The 23,708-nt window shown below is 38.0% G+C and overlaps 1 protein-coding gene across 3 annotated transcripts in view; it reads right to left on the reverse strand.

Annotated features, from left to right (window-relative positions):
- The window catches only part of LOC100867499 (membralin), a 75,413-nt gene that overhangs the window by 34,717 nt on the left and 16,988 nt on the right, over positions 1-23,708 (reverse strand). For 2 of the 3 annotated variants that reach the window (XM_086908737.1, XM_086908735.1), the window contains exons 9-10: positions 21,432-21,515; positions 9,067-9,199 (exon numbers count right to left, since the gene is read on the reverse strand). In XM_086908737.1, coding sequence (XP_086764863.1) covers positions 9,067-9,199; positions 21,432-21,515 — 217 coding nt within the window. The remainder of the gene's footprint in view (positions 1-9,066; positions 9,200-21,431; positions 21,516-23,708) is intronic. The other variant, XM_086908736.1, reaches the window with a different exon arrangement.

Consider the following 23,708-nt stretch of genomic DNA (forward strand, 5'->3'; position numbering starts at 1 on the left):
TAATCAAAGCTTAATTTACTCGGTTTCATCATTGTCGATCGAATATTTCGACGAATTGGACAAAGTAATGTAAATGACACGCGGGAAGAATCACGAAACGAAATTTATTCCTCTTTTATCCCATAATAAACCCGGTATAAATATCGTTTACACTGTTGCGAAGAATTTCAGCAAGCAATTCGCGTTGGCATTAATAACGCTGTTACGCAAACTTGGGGGAAGCACAATAGAATTATAGCTTGCATCTTGTACCATCTTGCCTCGAAATATAAATTAGAACTAAGTTGCACGTATACACATCCCGAATGAACTATTTGGAAAATCTGAGCGGCGGAACGAGCGATGCGCTTATATCGAGTTATTAAATTTTAACATAGTCTTAAATATCGTGATTATCATTACCAACTGGGGAAAATTAACTCGCGTCACGTTCCGTTGCCGATGAATTTCCCTTTCGAACAAAACGCAACCCACCATCCGATCTTCGAAAACAATCTTCCAAATCGAATATCGTTGCACGATTTCTTCGGTTCGTGATAAAATTATCAAGAAATTAAACGATATCGATCTCTACCATGATAAAATGGCAAATTGCAGCAGGATTAGAATCCGACCTAACGTCGCGTGTACACAAGGATAAGTCGAGCCCTTCCAGGATCGAACGTGCGTTATCTATACGACGAGAATTCAAAAAGTGCACCACACGTCTTTGAAACCTAACTAACCTCTTTTACAATTATCGATAGTTTGAACTGAAAGCTCGATTGGTCATATTATTGATTATAAAACAAAGGAAAAAATTCGAGCTCGAATAAATAGTTTCAGAAATTGTATGGAAGTTGTATCGATTAATTGGAGGAAAAATTTGCAAAAAGATTTTTCGATGCTTACTTAACCATCTCTAATTTGAGATGCGCTTTTGATTAAAAAATTGGAACATGGAATGCTTCAAAAGCGATCCTTTTTTTTTCCCCTCTATATTTTTTTTTTTTTATTTTTTTATTTTTATCCGTTCTTTCCTGGAAGCTTCAATTTTTACCGGTTTTTTTCGAAAATTGAAACGAAAACTTCCAAAACAATTTATTTCCGCTCGCTTTTTCCAGGAAGCGGCGCGATACGATATAAACAAATATTGACCATGTTCTAGAACCCCCCGCGGATCGTAATATTCAAATATCATGCCATTGATAATGACAATTCAGTCGAGTAATCCGAGACCATCCACGCCTTCGCATCAATCATACTCGTCGCCCACCTATATATATATACCCACCTAATTCTTTGTAATGGATCCGTAATTCAACGTGTGTTGCGAAAAAATAACCCACGCATTATTCAGCCTAGAACCTTCTTATCTACAATTTCATTTTAATCATTCTATCTACGAAAGAATCATTTATAAATACCACGATTTGAAAAAACGTTTGTCGTTTATCTCGTATATCGATATATCTTCTTTCGATCGTTCGATTGTAGACGAGAATCGACAAATCTTTCAGGTATATTTTACAAAAACAAAAAAAAAAAAAAAAAGAACGATGCATTTCTTCAAAAAGAGACGTAAAAATAAATTAAAATCTTTTCTCTTCCTTCCAAGGATTTGAAATTAGTAAAACGATAAAACTTTATTGTTCTCTTTCTTTCGAATTAATTTCTTTAGCCGAATTAATTTCCGGATCTAATCGCATTGTATTAAACGTTTCATATTAAAAAAAAAAAAAGAAGCGGATATATTCACGACATTAAACCTCGCCTACACTACGAAAATTCCACACAGGCCGAAACCCGTTTATAATTTAATATTCGGTGGAAGAAACGTAAAAATCACATCGTAATAATAATTTGTTCACTGGCCGGTTTCATAAACTGCGAGAAAGTGGCGTAAAAGAAAAGAAAAGAAAAAAAGAGAGAGAGAGAGAAAAAGAAAAGCTGCTCGCGCGTGAAAACAAGCGAGAAAAATAATTAAGAGATTCACCACGGCGGAAGATAATACAGACAGAGGGGTTGGTTGAAAGGAGAGGGCGCGTGGAGAAGGCTAAAACCGCGGAAGGAATAAAATGTTCCGGCGGAGTTAAATTAAAAATACGTTCGTTCTTAATTATGCACAATTCATACTCCGACCCCCTCCTTCTTTCTCTCTCTCTCTCTCTCTCTCTCTCTCTCTCTCTCTCTGGAATTATTTGCTCGACCATTACACGGAAACTATATTAATTTGCGCTTTACGCGAAAAACACGTACTCGCGGGGAGGCGAGCGCGTATAAAACGCGCGCGAGGAGCAGCAACGGGAAGGGAAATTACAAAATAATCATTAACGAATAGCGATATTAATTTCGATCGATCCTCAAGGCAACAAATATTTGCCCGAAACGCGCCGGCTTTTCAACTCGTCCCGATCCCTCCGTCGTTCGAATTACCGTGTCTCCCCTGCTTTCATCCTCGAACGGGCATCTTTCGAAAATTAAAGCATCCCTCGACCTTTCTTCTATCGTGTAATTTTACACGTTGCTTTCTACGTGTGAATTTTTCGTGAGAAGCATTGCAGCGGGTGTGGTAAAGATCTTTCGATACGATAAATTGGCAAAATAGTAAGAATAGCAAGTTTTCTCGAGGATTGTCGAACGAACGAGCGAAATAATGATAGATTGGAATCGCCAATGTATGCATGTGATATAATATAAACGGGTAAAAACAGGTTTTTGGACTGGTTCGAAGATTGAGGGACGGTGGATTAAATGTTCATCCTCTTCCCTATCCATTTCAGGGATTTAAAACCGATGAAACGGAGTTTCGCCTCTCTTCATCTCGATTTGAGAAGTCAAACGGTAAATCGGTATTATCGGGCGGAACGATTCGACAAAGCACTTTTCTAATTGTTTTCGACAACGAGCAATGCCCCTGTACACACGAATGGAAACGTGTGTGTACACACGTGGACAAGACTGGGGAACAGTGACCCTTTCCTTTGAACAAATGAATGAAACTTTTACCGTCGGGGTTTGAGGTTTGAACCGTGAAACCAATCGCTTGATTGCGTTTATCCTCCCCTCCCAGTCTTTAAAAGAGATACGACAGCTAATCTGGGATTGGTTTATTATGACGAATTATTACGAAAAACGTGAATTCTTTCTAAATTTTAGGAATTGAAAAGAAATTAAGAGAATCGATCCGAATCAAGAGTCGAGAAAAAGAGCGTTTAGATTGCGCATTTTCTCAAAGGGTTGTCGAAAAATTGCTCGTTTCGCTCCGCGCGCGTGAAAAAAAATTGAGAATAAAGGAGTAAAGGAACAAAAATATCACGGATAGGTGTATATCGAAGGTCCGCGCCTGTGGTGATGGAAAAAGAGCAAGAAAAATGTGGAAATATCCAACTTCGCGTGCAACAGATATCAGGTGTAGCAATCACTGAACTTTCAGTAGCTTTTGCCTCCCGGCGATATCTATTCTTCTGTATCGGCACCAATTTTCCGCGTGTGAACGAAACGGAACCGTTGCCATTGTGCACAGCCTTGATTTCACTTCCAGAGTTTCATCCCGATCCATGTGGCAAAAGTACACGAGTACCATACAAATTTTTAGTATTTTCGTGTTTCGTTTAACTCGAAGATATATTCAGAATCGTGTAAATTCAATTCTTCGTTCCAAATCGAACGTCTAAAACATGTTCGTATGTTCAACTTCGATAATATAAAAAATACGTATACACACAGTCGTTAAAACACGCTCAAAAGATGGAAGAAACTATGCCATTGAAATCTGTTTTTGATTCGTCCCGATATCTCAATCCGTTGCCGAGTTATAAGGATTCGAAGTGTCCATGGTATGGCTTAAGATAGTGCAGAAATTATGAACGGTGGCGCCATCTATGGTCCTATATATATTTTAGAAATGCGGACTACGTTTTTCCAGGAATCGCGTCTGTCGCTTGTCTGCGGTTTGGGACAGGTCAGTGAGACAAGGTGCGAGGAAGAAGTTCAAGTAAGCGACAAGGAAGGAGATAGTAAACGATTAAAAAATTACACTTCTCTTTAAACGACGATATCTCGGCAACCGAAAGTCGTATCGAGATAAACGAAAAAGCGTTTTAAAGGGGAAGATTCCGCGCTTCTAACGATCGTTCGTCGGTTCACCGGAAGTTAATATCTTCGAAGTTATAGCGGTTCAAAGTTTTCCTAATTTTAATACGATTTAATAGCGCGTTTTAAAGGTAAACGGTTAAAAATTATCTTTTCTTTACAGGATAATATCTCGAGAACCGGAAGTCGTATCGAGATAAACGAAAAAGCGTTTTAAAGGGGAAGATTCCGCGCCTCCAACGATCGTTCATTCGTTCACCGGAAATCATTATGTTCGGAGTTACAGCGGTTCAAAGTTTTCCTAATTTTAATAGAATTTAATCGAGGCTTAAGATAAATTATGCGACGACAAATGATCGTGTTCAATTATATTTTAATCAATGGATATCCGAAGCCGAATAAACTTGTGCAAAACATACGTAATATAAAAAGATATGCATAAAAATCGGCCGATCCATTCGTGACGTTACAAATGACTTTTCTCAATAACTAACTAGCGAATGAATTGAAGAAACGAATATAACGAATAAAAAATATGAATAATGATTAAAAAAGAAACGTATGATATGAAAGATTCAAAGATATCTCGATTTCATATTAAAACGCAGAACGAATTTTCAAATTCAAATTATGAAAAAATTTTTCCTCCATTTTATCATCCGTATTAACCATCCGTTTTTCGTTTCCATTTACGTTCCACCGATAAAGGTTTTGGATTACGAACGACAGAAGGTTAAAGACAGGGCGCTCGAAACGAAGTATCGGATAAACCGCGCGCGCGAACGGAAGTCGAGTTTCTAATTAAAACCGGATGACCCGTAGAAACAGTCGGTCGATGGTGTTCGATTGTTGGTCGCATACCTATCGTGACCCAAAGTCAGGCAACCGGAACCCCAAGATCGTAAAGCAGTAAATTGAACCGCGCTCACGTCTCGTCTACGAAATGGCTTCGACCAGAAAACGCTTTGCGTAATCGGGAGGAACAGTATTTCACCCACGTTTCCAACCACGAGATGATATCGATACTTTGTCATCTCACTTTTTCAACGTCACGGATAATTTAATTGTCCCCTTGAATGGTAGAGAAAAATAAAAGAGAAATCAAATAAACGAATATTAAATCTCATTAAGCAAATTGTGCGTCGCTTTTCTCGAACAAATTTGATATTATAAAAACCCTTTCTATATCTAGATTCTAATTTAATAAGGAAGAAACTCTTTTTCTCTTAATTAATAACGCATTACGAATTCGAACTAGAGTAAAGCTAAATCTTTTTCGAACGAAGCCAGCCCTTCGATTCGTGACTTTAAAAAGCCAATTTTTCTGAAAGGGGCCATCGCATTCGCGTTCATTAAATCTATTTGGCTTACGTGACAAAAACCGATCCGAGCGAAACAATCTCCACGGGGCGAAACGAGGTCGAGCAGTACTCCTTCTCGGGCAGTTTCGAGCGAAGATCAAACCCGGGTTTGATAAAGAAAAAAAAAAAAAAAGAAAACGGATTATATACACGTTCCCTCCACGCTCGCCGTCCCCTTTATGCGGTTAAAGTCGATCCACCGTAAATCCGGACGACGTGAATTCGACAACGCGCAATTCTGAGGGTGGCTGGGTATTACCACCGTCAGATCTGTTTAATCGTTGTCTAACGCCCGTTGTTCTAATGCCTCAGGAACCTAGCTAAAGGAAACCCGGCTGTCCTTACGACCGTGTTTCACCGGAGAGCAAAGCCGTTTCGATCCGTTTTCCCCTTTCCATAAGATTAAATCGAGATCAAACCGATCGAGATGTAACCGTCGAAGAATTATTCCAACGCTTGAAATTTGTGAATTTTATTTCGTAACTTTGTGAATTGAATCGTATTTAAGCAGACGTAATAGTTTCGAAGAAAATTGTGGAAATTATTTTTACTTAATTGGACGTTTTGTAAATGTGAAATCAATATTCAAACACAGCTCGTTCCCTTCAAATCGATCTTCCAATTTCAAAAAATTTCAACATCAGAGAGAATCACCTTTTATTCTAACTAATTCATTTCGATAATTCCCCTTTATTCGAATATTATACACTTGTCAAATTTCCACGATCTATAATTCGATCTACAATTCGTTGAGAAAGAAAAATATCTTAATTGCGTTAAAATTGATACGCGATATTAAAAAAAAATTAGAAAAAACATATATTTCTTTCGACAATTCTTATTTATCCACGCTCACTATCCACAAGTAAGCGAGAAAAGCTCGAGAAATTTGAACCGTTTCAAAAATTGCATCCCTTATTTATAATCCCTCCCCTATTCGTCGAAAATGCTCTATTTAAAATGTTCCTCTTTAATACGTATTCGTCCCCACGAGCAATTTCATTGACCGTCCGGCTCGCGCGTCACCAACCTGTTCAAACATCGAAGGCGACAAGTGGGGCCATCATCGGCGACAATTTTGTTTAATCGCCGTCTAATGCCCCTAATGTCTCGTTCCATATACCTTTGTCGGTCTAAGGAAATTACACCTCGCCCTCCTCCCCCTCCCCCTCCCCTCGGTGTAAGACATATCGAGCGTTAAAACTCGATTCCTATTACACGAGGGATTTCATCCTGATCCGGCTTTGACATCTGTACACAACCACGAACGACGAGATGCTCGGGAGCGCGACAATTCGAATCTGGGTTGAACGCGAGTATTTATGGGGGGGGGGATCGAGCGCGGCCGTCGAAACAAACGTTGGAAAGGCTAATCGAGTTTCAGGAGGGGGAGGAAGGGTTTTCATGGCGGAGCAAACGAACAACCGTGAGTATTCGCTTTTGGAGGAAATTCATCCTAAAATTTTTTTTTTTTTTTTTTCTTTTCCCTTCTTTTAATCGAGATTTAAAAGAGCACGAAATACGATAATAAAATATCTTTCCTCTTCGAGAAATCGATCGAAGTTTCAATATGGGATGGGATAACGTTTTAAATTCACGAATAATTGTGAAATTGTACACGAAACTCGATGAAATGTGAGAACCTCTCTCAAAAAGAAAATATTACACGGAATAATAAAAATTTTCGTTACAATTAGGATTTTTAGAATCTGTCTACTTGTTGCTCGCTCGTGCTAATATTATAGTTCGAAATAGTTTGCGATTGGAAAATTTTTAAAAAAGGAACCTAACGAAGAATTATTATATATGTATATATATATATATATATATATATATATATATATATATATATGTATTTATTTTCATGAGAAACCTGTGCACACCTCGTGAGCTTATTACGACATAGACCGCCACTGTTTAATGAAGATTTCTCTGCACATACCGCATTCGAGATCTACGCATTCCACGCTAATCAATAAACAGCAATGATTATTGAAGGTACGCATTCGTCCTCAATTATAGCGATCTCTGGTAACATACGCGGATGCCGGAATAATTGCTTCATTGAGAAATACAGATCGGTATTTCTCAGCTTAATACGCCATCATTTCTACCCTTTGTCGATGGAATTTTTGCCCGTTCTCCGGTTACTCGGCTCGGCTCCAACGTTAAAAACTGTTAATTATCGTGTTCGATACGAGACGAGAGTACGCTAACGTTGTGACATTCCTTTCTCGTATTCTCCGCGGAGAAAAACGATTATTAAATTACTTTTCCAAGTCAATTCCATTTCTTAACAACGGACCTTTTCTTGCAAATAACGATCAGAGGTATATATAAAATACAATTTGAGACAATTTCACGAAGAAGTTTGGGAAAATAGGAGTTACAATTTAAAACATCCTTTAAATTTTCATAACTCGAAATTAAAGGACAATACCAAACGTTGAAACGTTGAATGGAACGTCTAAAATATTTCCAAAAAAAAAGAAAAAGAAGAAGAAGAAGAAGAAGAAGAAAGGGAGCATTTATACGCACGGTGCGCATCGTGTTCAAAATCATTTATCCGGAGAAATTTTATTTCCACCTGGAGCCGCCTCAAAGCCGCAGTGTTGCTCATTTGCATGAGACAGCCTCGCCGCGGAGAGGATCAACACGAGGAGGAGTACACGCGGAAACTGCGACAGCCCACACAGTTTTTCAAACGAATATCAGAGGAAACGTGGAAGAAATTGCATATAATTTTCAATAATTCTAAGGGAAGAGAATTCGCTTGGAACGTAATTTAATCAAGTGTATCTGCACATCTCCTGGCCGATGCTTTAATTCAACTTTCGTCCCTGTCTACCACTACTACCATCACCAACTCACCAACGCAAAAAGCATCAATGGCTCGTTCGTTCGTCCTTCTTCTTCTTCTTCTTCTTCCTTTTTTCCCCTTTTTTCTCCCTCTCTCCCTTTTTTCAATCGGCAAGCGTTGTATATTAAACTCCTGTTGGTCCTCTCGTAAAGTTACCGTGACGAGGCGGTACAAGGCGTTTTATCGTCATCCAACAAAGGCTACTCCCGGGACAGAATGGGATACTTTGATCGTTTCAGTTTTAGCCGGAGGTGCACGGTGGCAGGATAAAGAGAAAAGGCGAGGTCTATACCGATTTACCCGCAGAAACTACACGACTGACTCGCCACTTAATACACCGTAATCCTTTTTAATTAAATGCTCCTTCGATCATCCCCCGGTAACAATCTAAAAAGCAGGGGGGGAGGGGGGGTAACGTGGATTTTCAACCACGAATGAACCTCGGTTAGGTCTGTATATCGCACGACCGAGTGGAATAATATTTTAAAAGAGATCTCCTCGTCCTTGTTGCTTTTCTTTCGAGAAGGAAGAGTGCACTACGTGGTGTGGTCGTACACGATACGATTGATTATACGTTTACTGGTATTTTGCGTTCGTATTTATTCGAAATTTTCACAAACGGAGGGAAGTTTGCCGATCAACGTTGAATCGTGCGAAATTGATTCGAACGTTGTTAAAATTTTAAAAAATTAATAATTGATAATGTTGCGAGAAATAGGAATTAAGGTATAAGATAATTGTAAAAAAAATTGTATGGTGGAAAACACTCACCGTAACCAGTGTCTCTTTGTAACCGGCGTGTGGCAGCAAATGGCATCGTATTGATCGGCGATCCAAACGATCAGTATAATGTAAAATGCGGTCGTGGTGTCGTTGAAGAACTCTGACATGATTGCCTCCATTCCTGAAACAATCGTACGATTTATTCTTTATTAGTAATTAAATCAAACTTATCTCCAAAATATTTTCTTTTATATATATAAGTTTGACGAATATAGAGATGTTACATGTTTTTAGAGATAAAGATAAAAAAAAAAACTTGGGTCGATTGAAATATACGAAAAGAAGGGGCGCAGAGGAAGAGAGGAGATTAAAACCAATTAGAAAATTATCGACGTTAAATCGTATTTCCGATACATAACGAACGACATTCTCGAATAATTAACGACAATTTTATCCGCGAAGATTTCGAGCTAAATCCTTCCCGACGCAAACCTTTTCTTCCCTTTTCCCTTTGCTGGGAGGGATAGTGCGCGTACTAGTCGTTAATTGAAGTAGCTGCGTTTGAAAATTTAATTCGAACGAGGAAGAGAGGCTCGGGGTGGAAGAGGAGAGGTTGAACAGGAAATTTTCTTTGTCCAAGCGATTTAATAAGGTAGACGATGTTTCTCTTAGATCCCGCCAGGCTTGACATTAAGTCGCATAAACAACTGGGATTATTATTAATTTGCGAAACGAGTCGTTTGAGAAAAAGAACGGGAGGTTGATCGAAAGAATGACCGATAATTAACTGATATATCTATCGCGCGACACTAGCGCCGCCGTGACACTTAACTCTTAACCAATTTCATTGCATGACGTTCGCATTCGCCACAAGTTGCATTCAATTTTCTTTCATCGATAACTTTATTAATTCTTTGACATTTGTTACAATGACGATATTTTTTACAAGGGACGAACAACTATTATTAAAATATTAAAACCAGGCGAACGAGGTTAACAAATCCGTGTTCGATGGAGGGGTAAAAAAAAAAGAGGAGAACTTTTTCGCAAATATCGAATGCATGCTTCATGGTAATCGATACCGGCAATCGTTCCCTATCAAACCAACATCTCTGTCCTATTAATCGAATAGTTTCCGCACAATTAAAAGTTGGCTGCACAGAGTACAATACCTCCGCGGCCCGTGTAAATTTAATACCCTCCCCGTTTGACCATTATACACCGTTAAAACGATACGTTACAACGCGCCGCGCCGTTTTTATTGTTTCCCAGGCGTTGAACGTTAAATCTCACTTATCGGTTGAAACATCGGCCAAGTTATTCCGTTCGAAAACCACTCTTCTCTCTCTCTCTCTCTCTCTCCCCCTCCATCCGTCAAACTAGCCGTGAACCAGAATTCAGATAGCAATTGTATCGAGCACGATTGTCGCACTGTCGCGTTTGCAACCGTGTTTGAATTTGAAAAAAAAAAAACGTAACGGAACGCAACGACCTTCGCTTCTTCGAGGATAATCGAGGAAAAAGAGATACATTCATTTTTTTAAATTATTGATAAAAAAATATCTTGCATCGTTTGAATGGGAAATGATCGATTTACCGCGAATTTTGTTGGTTCAAGGTTTGGAGGTTATTATTGTAACGGAGAGTCGAGAGCATTTAAAGACGAAGAATTAAGATCTGAACCGGTGTGAAAAGCAATTCGACGAAATTTACTTGGAAGAAGTATTTTACACGCGTAATATCTCTCTCATATTCTTCGCGCAAACTGTTGCGAGAGAAGAATCCTTTGAATTCACATTTGAAGAAAAGAAAAGAAAGGAAAAATACCAAAGATTGAAATTACGAGTGTTAAAATTTTTCGGTATAATTTCAACTGGAACAGTTTCGTGTACAAAAAAAGGAAAGAGGAACGCGAAGGAAATCCTCGGTTGAAACTTTCTAGAGAAATTTAATATAAATTTCCTCCCTCTCGTGTTGGTTCGCCTAGAAAAATATCGCGTCGGGAGCATTGTCCGTGGTTTTAAAAAATTAAAAATATATCATATCAAGGTAAGGCGGGCAATTCAAATTAATTTCATAATATTTTTGCTCGTACGAAATTTTCGACCGGATTCGGATGGATCGTGGAACGTGTGTTGGGGAAGTTAATGCGTTTCGAGGAAAGTATAGAACGCAATGTTGTTCGGCTAGCGTGTTTCCTAATGAATTGTAACGATATGAAAACCTCCCCCGGGGACCGAGCGGAAATAATAAAAGTATCCCAGGGTGTGTCGTGGCCAGGTCACGAAAGTGCAAAACGACCAACCGAACCTAAAAATATACCGTTCCAACGGTGATTAATGACAACGGTTGAAAGTTTTTCTGCCCCGCTGAAAAATCGTTGGCGATATTTCCTCGATTAATTCGAGACTCTGGCCGAGAACTCGCCGGTGTTTAAACAAATTTTCAAGAAATCTTTTTTTTTTCTTTTTTTAGAAATCTTCTATCCTCATCAAGAATCGAATAACGAAAAGTGCTTTAGCTTCCCTATTGTGCAACATCCAATTAATTATTATTATATTCGTATTTCATGTAATAATACCGTGAAAATATTAAATGTCCATTGTTCTCCTTGGCAAAATTGTTGTTAACTATTCTTAATAATATCAACACGTAAACCAACACGATTATGATTAACTTCATCATTTTACGAATAAATCACGTGGATATATTCATAATAACGCATTGTGTATTGCTGGTAATAACGGGCGTAATAATAGTAAATTCGTAGCTTAGAGATTTAGCATAATTAAACCGATTGGCAACATTCAATTAACGCTTCGTAAAATATTTCGATATAGATAGAAGTACGAATTCGAAAATGTTAAATAGCCCGAATAACTTGAGAAATTCTATTCTCAAACAAAATTAATAAACGTAGATCATTCGATGATAAATGTAAGGAAACAACATTTCGACATATAGTTTATCTACGTAAAATTACTACGAACGAAACTAAATATTCTTAATAATAAAAAGAACCATCTCTAAAATTTTAAACTGAGCTTAAGAAATCCAATCCGCAGGATCGATAGAAACGACTCGTTAAAATAAATATAATATACAAAGCAGAAAGAAAAATCTAAAATTAACTCGGCAAATCGAGCAATTGAATCTGACCTGTTCGAGTTTATTCGACATCGACGTTCGAAATAGTTGTACTTATATAAAGTACACGTGAAATACACGATATTAGAGGAAAAGAAAACATATATATCGAACAAAAGGTAGAGAAATACAGTGACAATGGATGAAGGGACTTCACAATGAAAAGGATGAATGGTTGGTGGAGTGCAGGAGGAGGGACGAGCTCGGATAATTAGTTTCTTGATCGGACACTGGGCGACAAAACAAGAAGAAAACAAGACGAGTTGAATACTAACGAGTATCCTGCCAACAGTTTGCACCCCCAAATGTGCACGACAAGACGATATACAAATACAAATCGACGCTCGAGCGCGCAACGTGTGATGATTTGAAATAACAACGGGGGAGATGACAATTTGCTTGTCTGTAATTAAAATAAATAGTTGTAAACTGAAAATAATACAATTAATACAAAATCGATTGGAATTTTCTTTCTGACGATATCTTTGAAAAAAAGTTAAAAAGACGACGTTTTCGAATATATTTCGACTTCTCGTCGGAATTCGAGAGATAGAACGATCGAGTTTGATAAAAAAAAAAAAAAAAAAAAAATACGAATAGGAAGCGGAGGAAAATTTCAATTTCAAAATTTTCGTATCGAGTACGAAACACGGTTCATTAACCCGGTAAGCGTAAGATGCGTTAAACAATATCCGCACGCGAAACATATTAATGACATTCAAGTAAGCAATATAATTATACGTGTTCGATCATCGAATATCTATCGACGCCGCCATGATCAACAATGAACATAATTGGATATTAAATGTCACAGTCTGACAAATGTGCTAATTGCTGTTGAAAATGCCAATATGTAGCGCGTATCCAATGCACGTGGGCGGGTATGAAAATCGAAAGATGCGATCCAATGGCCAATAATAACCTGTATTATATACGCGACATCGATAACTTCACTTCGTATCTTGTTAATCGTAACATTAATTGTAATAAAATTATCTTAAAACTTTCTTTAAACCCTTGCTAAATAAATCCTCCCTCCCAAAAAAAACAAATATAAATTATAATTACAACGATTTTCCCGCCAAAATATAAGAGCATCGATTTCGTTCCAAAAAAATATTCAAAAAATTTCCCTAAGTTTTAAATACAAATTCGAGGAAATAAGTGTCGAAGATTCGCGCGAATCGTAAAAAAAATTGACACAAAGGAAAATATCGAAAACATCGTTATCTTAAAACTTTCTTTAAACCCCTGCTAAAATAAATAAATTCTCCAAAAGAAACAAAATGAATACGAAATTATTCCCCGTAATTACAACGATTTCCCCGCCAAATTATAAGAGCATCAATCCGTTTCAAAATTTTCCCAAAGTTTTAAATACAAATTCGAGAAAATACGTGTCGGAGATTCGCGCGAATCGTAAAAAAAAATTGGCGCGAAAATATCGTTATTTGAATGTTCGAGAGAGAGAGAGAGAGAGAGAGAGAGAGAGAGAGACGCCATGAATCAGTTACGCGCGCGAGGAAGAGGGTTAGGATATTCGAAATGATCTTAACGGCGGATAATGCGCGGATAATGCACTCGTTTAAATGCATACTAGCCGGACATTACCTCGCCCCGGTAAAGCCGATGAGAGCGAGGAGAGGAGGCCCGTGGACGAGTGTGCACCGATCCCCCTCGCGCTTCTTCCACGTCTCTCCCTCCCCCTCCCTTTTATAAAGACGTTAAAATTCCTCGAGCAACTGCGGAACGATAATCTCGCGCGACGGTGAAATTGCGGCCGAGGAACGGCCCAATTTATGTCGCCAGCATTTTTCCACCGCGAAAAAACCGATCAGGGGGATCCTCTCGTTACTCGAGAAAAATTTCTCCCTGTTTCGAGTGACGAGTGAGAGAAAAAGAGGGAGAGGACAGGAAAATCTCGATACATTTATTTATTTTATTTTCATTAACTCTTTATTTATCGTTAACTCTTCGTTAATCTTTACTTGGATTTGGAAATTGTTGAATTTGAATGGGAAAATGTTGTGTTTGATAAATTAATGAAATCGATCTATTTGAGTGTGACACGGTATGTAATATTACAAATAATAGGAATTTTAAATAGGAACAGGTCGATTCATGGAAATTATATCGAGTCTGAGGAAATACGAAAATTACCCGTACGTGCTTTTGTATTCGTCCAGCCTCTTTTCTTCTTCAAGAACTCGAGTAAAATAATCCGCGGTGGTCGAGGTAAGTCTCCCCACTTGGTTTCGCGGTTTTGCTAAGTTGTAGGACGGAAATAAAGTCGTAGGAAAATTAAATGGAATATCACACGTGACGTCTATCCAACGCGATAAATGCGATCATAAACTCGATCCATTTGGGATAGTGCGATATAGTTCGCGTATATATCGAGAATGCGCGTGTATGCATCCCGTGTCAACCAGACAGTTTCCAAGCAAACCCGTTTTTCACGACCGAAATATGGGATAAAGTGCGCCATTCACTTTCGTGAAAAAGGAGAGAGAGAGAGAGAAAAGCCTCGATTAATCGAAATATCGAATATTCCCCTCCTTTTCGTGGGGGGAAAAAAAAACACATTTTCCCAAGAAGCAATGAAATGAAAGTTATATAACTCGTTGAAACGAGTCGATGAAAACAAGCAAGTCGATGATACGCATTTAACCGAGTTACAATCGTCGTGGCATCGATGCGCTAATGGCGGGGACTCGTGGAAATTATCCGTGCGCGAAAAGGTTATGAGTCATAAATCGTTGAATGAAAACTACCTTAACCCACATGCGGTTCGTCGACTTCGGACGAGTGTCTTAGCGGGTCGGTGAACCGCGTACACGTTAATGGCAATGACTTACGTATGAGGTAAACCCGATAAGGAAAATTATGGCAATTGCAAGGTAAGCGTCATTTCGAGATACGAGGCTTCGATACGTCGTGGAACGTGGTCTTAAACTGTTTCGTTTGCAACGAAATAACACTTTTGTACAATTAAACGAGGATAAAATGGAAATCGTTACATGGACGATCGACTTGTATCGATCTTGGGCAAGAGATAAGAACGTTACAACAATCGTGCTTATTAATTTCCCAACGAAAAATAACAAATAATTTTCTTATTAATCAGGAGAGACGGTATTATCATTAAGTGATACCAGATACAAGAGAGATTAAAAGACGGGTTTGAAACGCGTGTTAATTGGGGGAAAAAGATTCCGCTCGGGGATCTTGAAAGAAATCTTCGCTCATTTTCATATTCTTCTTCCGAGAATAATAATGTGACTAATTAAAGCGATGTAACTTAATTCCGTGTAAATGGAAATAATACCGGTCGCTTGAAACATTTCACGGTGGAGAAAAAGAGAGACTATTTTGCGGGAGAGACAAAGGGACGGTGAAAATTCACATTCACGAAATGAAAGAACGCGTAACGAACCGAAGAAGGGCTCCATCCCTCCCTTCTTCGTTCAAAATTACACGTTTACCCTATCATAACCGTGCCGTAATTATCATTTCTGTCCACGTGCAACGTCTCTCTCTCTCTCTCTCTCTCTCTGAATCAAAACTAATTCGTGATCGACGACGTGGACAGGTGAAACACAGCGAGCATGTTACACCTGTGAAACGATGATATCGATCGATCATGCGTGAACATCCATGTCGACACGAACTTGAAAATAAAACTGAACTTTGTTGCGTACCTCTGCGCATCCGGTCAGAGTTTTTTTCGTTACATTGGAAAATTCGAGGGGATTTACCTGATCGTTTGTACCACCAATACATTCTGACAATACGAATTTTTTTATCTTTCGTTCGATCCGTTTATTCGTTTCAATTTTTCAATCGTCGCCTATTTAACAAAAATAGGACGCGAACGTATACGTTTTTCACAAGAAATATAAAACGAAAAAAATATTTTTTAGAAGCTGCTATCAGATCCGTTTTGGAAATTTTGATAAATTTCGCTTGGTTATCAAAATGAAATATCTTGGATTATATGATCGCTGATAAGTAATTCTTTCCTTAATTAAAATTCTTAAGAAAAACTTATCGATATCAAAAATTAGAAGATAAATTGGAGAATTGACGAAGAGTAAAAGAAACTGAATCTTCCCTCTGTGTTTCGATATCTCGAGAGAGGGGGATGGGAGAAAAAAAGGTGCGTAAAATGTGTTACGCATATGAACGTGAAAACGTTACGTTACGAACGAGATCGGAAAACGGAACAACGAGCAGCAGTTACGTGGTTTCTGAAGGAACAACTGCTAATAATGTGGTTAATCAGTGGTCGACTCTGCACGACCATCGCTTACGTGTCATCGGCGTCGAACAAAGCCTGGCCGACGCTAATTTCGTGCGTATACCACCCACCAGAACAGGTTGAATACCTAGAATCTGATGGACATAATATTTCCCGCTGACTGAACATGCTTCAGCCTGATGGAATCCGGGATTGGACGCACTTGTCCCTGATCAAATTGAAATTTCGGCCCAGAAAACGTATTTCTCCCTAAAAATCCGCAAATTAAATCGATTCCGATTCTCTTCTTAAATCACTTCTGGAATTTAATATTATTTAAATTTTTTATATATAGAAGAAACGAGTAAATTTTATCGTTAACGCGAGATTTGTCTTATTATCGTTTAACTTGATCGTCGTCAAAATGATTGAATATGAACGAAGTACGATAAATATTATTACCGTTCGAACGATTAAAAATTCTTTGAAAATTTTAAATAACGAATAAACATAGGGAGAATGTTAACATACTCGTCGTGGAAACTGATATATAATATATCTACACGGTTCTGAAAGCAAATTTGACGTCTACACGTACCAGTACGTGTAACCATGCGGCATCATCTCATCTCTCTACATCCGGTGGAAATGCGGCATGGAATCTGGAGTTGAGCAATAGTTACAGAGCACAAGTTGTTAGGGTTAGATAGTTGAATCAACATACAAAGCGTCATTGATCTGCTCGTGTTCACAGAGGTTGAAACATATGTACAATATACTCGGCACGAGTGTTCCGCAGGATAAAGCAAACACGCACCACCACGCTCGTTTTCTCCCGGTTTCTAACTCCTTTGATCGTGTTTGTCTTCGATGTAATTTAACATTATTTACACGGAGAATCAAAAGTTGTACGAGTATGCGTTACTTGTATCCACACTTCCGGAAGGAAATTTTTATCGATGCCAAAATATATATATATATATATATGTGTAGAATTTTCGTTCGAGTCGAAATTTTGGACCACGATGAGAAGGAGGATACGAAATTTCGTCTTTTTTTTTTTTTATGTGTAAAAGAATATTTCAACTTGAAACGTTTGAACGAAAAATATTTATCTTGTCTCTTCATCTTTCTTCGAATCAAAAAAAAAAATAAAGAATATTTCCATTTGAAACACGATAAAAATACCTATTCGGAAGAATCGTTGGTCTAGAAATGAATACCTTCTTTCCTCCAAACCGGATAACACAAATTTAAAATTCAGAGAATATTTTAAGGATATAATTTAACTTTTTCGAGAGCACAATTTAAAGAATATTTCAACTCGAAAGCATCTTTACCATTCCAAATGGATTGAGAAATGAAAAAGAAAAAAAAAAGTACAAGACGCGACGACGACGACGTATACGAGAAATCAGTTGCGCAAACCAACCTCTCCCCCTCCCTCAAAAGCGAGGAAACACGCGTTAGCGACTGGAAAACAACCCCTCCTTCCCGACCCCCGATGGAGGGAAAAGTTATTCGGGCGACGGGGTCGTAAGCAGATAAACGAAACAGCGGCGAGTGCAACACGATCTGACCGTGGCTGTGAAAATGTGTTTACAGCGTGTTAGGCGGTCGATCATGCGTCAATGATGCGCGGGGGCGCCTCCGTTCTTTGACGTTCCATTATGCAAAATCGTCTTCGTCGTGGTCGTTCCCGAAGCGAAATGCCGCGCGACGCGTGCTCGATTTCACGTGAATTTCACGCCGATACACGGCAGAGGGAAAGAGAGAATCCGTGGACGCCAACAACCGTGAACGAACGAAAATTTTTAGGGAGGGCGATACGCGAGATCGGTCGATCGCGTGTGAAAGTTCAATTTTTAAACTTCGATCGTGGTTAATTAACCCGAAACTTCCACTTTTTCACGAAACTTTTGTAATTACTATGGATATGATTTAAAAAAACATGTTTAATTCTTTATAAACGACAAATATATAATATTGGATTTGTTGGAAGGAATAAAGCTGATCTCCAAGTTTCGTAAAAATTTAATTTTGCATAAATATCGTCGATTGTTGTTCGAATGAATTCGAACAATTGAATTCGTAATGAGATTGATGGCTCGTTGTATGAAGATAATTCGCAAAGTTGATATAATATATTTCTATTGACTACAACAGTTTGAATGGGAAAAGGTAGGAAAGGTGAAAGGAAAAGTTTCGACTTTGCGTTTCCAACAAGCGTTAAATGGACGTGTGTTTTAAACGAATCTCGGGAAGAAGAGGACGAAAGAAGGATTGATTATTACGACGATTCTTGTAGGAACTTTATTTGCTGATTATTAAATATTCAACGTTTGCGTTGGACAATCGTGAAAGATTAATACAGAAAACGGCACAAAGGAGAGGAAAAAAGACGAAAGTATATATTTTGTGTTAATGAATTGCCTGGAAATTACTTCTTTCGTCGAACGAAGAAAAAAAAATAAAAAAAAAAAAAAAAAAGAAAGAAAGAAAGAAAGAAAGAAAAAGAAGAAACTTCGAAGAGGATCGTTTAATATCGAGAGAATTATATAACCTCGAACGGACAAGACGCAGAAAGAAACAACATCTCATCGTATTTTTAGAATTACTTTATCGTTGCTAAATTAAAACGACACGTTCGAGTATCAAAATCGTAATTCCTCCACAGATATGATGATCTTAAACGTTTCGTTTCTTCTTTCTTCTCTTTTTATCCTCTCGAACACGATAACAACGAGACAACGAAACAATAACGTGGAAGAAGATAATTTATCACGATTATTTACTTCGCGACAAATTAATTCTCGTTTAGAAAATAATAAAACCTAACCCTTTTTTTTCGCAGAAATATACGATACGAAAGAATTTCTCTTTTGCGAGAAATGGACGAGAGGAGGAAGGGAAATATGGCGTGGATAGGAGGATAGAGGGTGGTGGATGCGCGCGTGGAAAGCTGAGAAATCGTACAAGTATTCGCGGGAGAGAGGTGCAGGATGACGGATGGAGGGCAGGAAGCGACACAGGAACCGGAACCCATTACTCCAGATAACAACTTCCCTAAGGCTTCCTTTCCTTCTTCAACATCCAACTGATAAACCCTCCATATACACACAATCTCTAGTGCACTCGATCCTTACGGCACGAATCCGGAAATTTGCCACTTCTGTTGCCATTTTCCTCGGATACCAGGCCCGAGCAACTGGTGGCCCAACTACTCTAAGCCCGTGCCAAGTGAACCTTGACCGCTTCCAAGTGAAGATTGACCGATGTATCGACTACTCGTTGCGATATAATATATGTATACATCATATAAACGCGGGGCAAAGACGGTTTCATAAAATAATTGATAATTCACAATTTGGTAATTCAAGTCGCGGGATATGTAATACGGATTAAATGATACGATTTTGAATTAAAATTGGTATTGATCCGCGTATATTGATTCGTTATCTTGCGGTTATTGGATGATTGCTTGCTAAATTCGTGGTCACCGGAGCGTTCAGATATTCCACACGTTGATGATTATTTTGTTTGCTCGGTGAAAGTATTATTTGCAACAAGCGTTATGAGATTATTACGCGCGATAAAATGTATCGATGGAATCGGACATTTCGCGATATATACGCAAATAATCTCGTAGCTTAAAATAGCTGTCCATATTTTTTTCAAGGAGATCACCTCCGATTCTGATGAGATTTCGTATTTATTGTATCAAGTGTAAAGGCAAAACCGATACCGATTTCACACGAAAAGGATTAAAGAAGCAAATTTCTTTCCTTTCCCTGGCTCTGATCGTACGAATTCATTTTCTTTAAATGAAAAAATATCACATAGTGTATTCTCGTGTTTTATCGCGGACTGTACGAGCGATCCAAAACCGTTCGACTCACCAACGATCGAAAACCAACGTTCCTCCCCCCTCCCAATCCAAAGTGCAGAAAAAGTGAAAGCGAACTCTCCGCTCAAATTGATCTCGAGCAAAAGGAGGCGGAGAATTTCGAAATCGCGGCTCGTTATTATAAATTCACGCGGTTTTTCAAAAAGGACAAAGGTCGCGGATAAATCAACTCTTTCGCTCTTTACGAGCGACTGCATAAGATGCCGCGTATTGTACGATATGTGAAGTTATCGCGCATCTTGAGTATCTTTCGTAGCATCGATATTTTTTTTTTATCATCAATTTTTTTTTTTTTTTTTTTCAATAAATACCAAGCAACTCGAATTGCGAGGCGTAAACGCGATCTTTCTCGAGCACATTTTTGGCGTGGCGGAGAAATCGAAAGGGTTAAACTATTTTCGTCTCATTCGAAAAGCATCCTGAAAAGAGTGAAACCGAAAGTGAAACTCTTCTCGGCCAAATCGATCCGAGGAAACGTGGATCGTTTCGAAATCCATTAAATACTCGATTTTTCGTAGGATTTTGAAAAGCGTTGCGGATGGATACGTGGAGGGTGGATTGGATGACGGACATGCGAAGCGTGAAGAGAAGATTCAGGTTTGGAATGGAAATGGGCGGGCGCGGTGGGGTAGGGAAACCACCGACGCCGCCACCGTTGCTAAATGGGCTCCGAGCGGGTTACCCAACTGTTGCGCCTTCATCAGAAATTTATGCAGAATCCTGGGTTAACCGTCCCGGCCAATCAGCTTTGTAACGGAGCCCAAGTCGTATCGGCGAGGGAACAAAACCGAGAGGGGCTCTGATTTAGTAAAAAGCCTTTAATATTTTCCACCCTCCCTCTACACCCTTACGATTTAATAAATAATATATATATATATTTATATGTGTGCATACGTGTGTCGAACGGGCTGCGGATTTCGAAGAGATATTTTTGGAAAGATTTCTTTTTTTTTTTTTTAACGAATCATAATAGGATATTCTGCTCGATGGAATTCGTTGTATGTAACGAAATTTCGTTTCGATTAAAAAGGATAATGGAATGGATTTTGATGGAATATCGTTGCCCCGTAAGAATGAAAAATTAAAAATTTCACGAAACGGATAAAAATATTAACTCACCAACAAGGGCCAAAAGCACCGTGAGCAGAGACGCAGCAGGGAACGTAACCGTTAAGTTGAACTCCAACATTTGAAGCAGATCCACTGAAACAAAGGGGAAAGAAGTATATTTCACGTGAAAAAATAGACAAAAGGCGGACGTATTTCGACGCGTTGATATTTTCTAAGCTGAATCGGAGAAAAGAAAGGAAGGGGGAGAGATTTAGAGTGTGAAAAATAATATATATATATATAATAATTTATTATTATCCCGTGGTATAAATGCACGGCGATATTGTATATCGTTATGCTCGACGACGAACCGTTCGAATTTAATATTTATTAGATACTCCGTGACGAAAAGTTGGCGTGCAAAAGGTTATTACGCAAGTTGTGGGCCGTGAAGAAATCGTGTCGCGTTCGACGAGTCGGTTCAAAGCTCAATAAGAATTAATTTTAAAACTTCCTGGATCTCGATTTAAGTTCTCGCAAACTTTCGATCGCCGCCCTGGGAGGCGACGTTTCGCTTTTCTTGTCTCTACACTCGATCCATACGCGATCTTTCATTAATTTATTCCATCCGATTTTTTTCTCATCTATCCTTTTTCTTTCTTTTTTTTTTTTCTCATAACCGCGACGATCGTTGAGTCACGAATAAAAATTTATAAAAAATGTTGGAATTTTGTTTCGGAATTTTTTCATTCGTAGAAAAATATCTTTTTTCACGAAATTGGATTGTATGAACGTAGCGGATGAAACGATGGAACAACATGTTCTTGTTCGCGCTCGACAACTCCCATTTTCCCATAAAAGTATCTTTGAAATTCAATCGAATGCACGTGTATCTGATTGGTTACTTTGCGTAACTAAATATTACTGATACAAACCGCTGCTACTTTGACTGGGTTTCTCTAAACGGTGCAACGTCACAGTTTCTAATGGGAACTTTTACTCGTTGAAAACAATTGCATGAAATAAATAAAACGCGCACTCGATCAAATATCAAAGTTATCCCTTTTGGAGAACCGAAGCTTTCGTCGCACTTTCCTCATATGTTCGTCGAAAATGTTAACAGTTGAAACTTTTTCCTTCCTTTAAATATACATAATAAATTTATACATTTTGCATACATTTTGTATTAGCTGCTTGAAATTAAAGATCGAGCGCGTAGGAAATTTTTTTTTACCAAAATACCGAATTACCATATTCGATCGAGAAAGATAGGAGAGATTAAAGAGGAAGGAATCTCGGGGTTGGAAAACAGCGCGTTGAACGTTAAATTATTCAGGAATAAGTTTCATAAGGGTAGTCTCTTCTGGTAATTTAGTTGAAGCGTGTTGAAGCAACGTAATTAAGAAGTTGAGCTTTATTCCCAAACGACGCGGCGCACATGTCTTGTCTTCTTTATAACAACCAGAGTACTCGTCACTTACAAATTTTCCACCTTGTGCTGTTTCGATTTAATGAATTTTAGATTTCAAGATATCACCCACTAAAACCCACTTCCACCGCTTATTAAAACTCCCGAGTTCTCCGTCTTATCCCGTATAATCTAAACTTCCCCCTACTGGAGAACGTGCATCGGGAAATTATTTTTTTTTTTTTTTTTTTTCACGCTCAGTCGAAGAGAAATTTAGATACGGGATAAGAAAGAGGTTTTTTTAGATGAAGAAAAGAATTTTCTATTTTTGATTAATAATTATGTATTCGACGTATATTTGAAATGAATCGTGCGAAACAACAAGAATCGCAATAAAGTGGAAAATGATGTAAAGAATAAATAATTTTTACTAAATATAAAAATACTTATTCTTCGTTTATTTTTGTATATATTTAAAAAAAAAAACACGTTCTACGTTATCGTATACGTAATATTTCTATTCAAATCGTTTGAAATTTTCAAATGGAAATATATAAAACTATATGTTTTAAACGATTTAGAAAAATTTGTGAAAATAAAAATTGTACAATGCATCTTAAATTTTACATCTTTTTCTCGATAATCATAATTTTTGCAGAGTTATAAAGTACTGCATAAAAAATTAATCTTGATATCGCAAGGCTTAAATGAAAAAAAAAAATATATATCATTGAAAATTGATTAGGGAATTTATTAAAAATTTGCAAAAATCGATATTTCAAAGCAACGATGAGACGGTCGAAGTGAGAAAAGATTTAAAAAAAAAAAAAACATAGAAAAAAATGTAAAGATGAATAAAAGATCGTGAATCATAAGTAAAATAAACACGAAAAAAAGGCAAGAGCTTGGATGATTTCTAAAGCTGTTTAAAATTATTT

This window comes from Apis florea, unplaced genomic scaffold (assembly GCF_048593485.1).
Source record: "Apis florea isolate Af1SG1 unplaced genomic scaffold, ASM4859348v1 contig_3081_pilon, whole genome shotgun sequence".
In the NCBI taxonomy this organism is placed as follows: domain Eukaryota; kingdom Metazoa; phylum Arthropoda; class Insecta; order Hymenoptera; family Apidae; genus Apis; species Apis florea.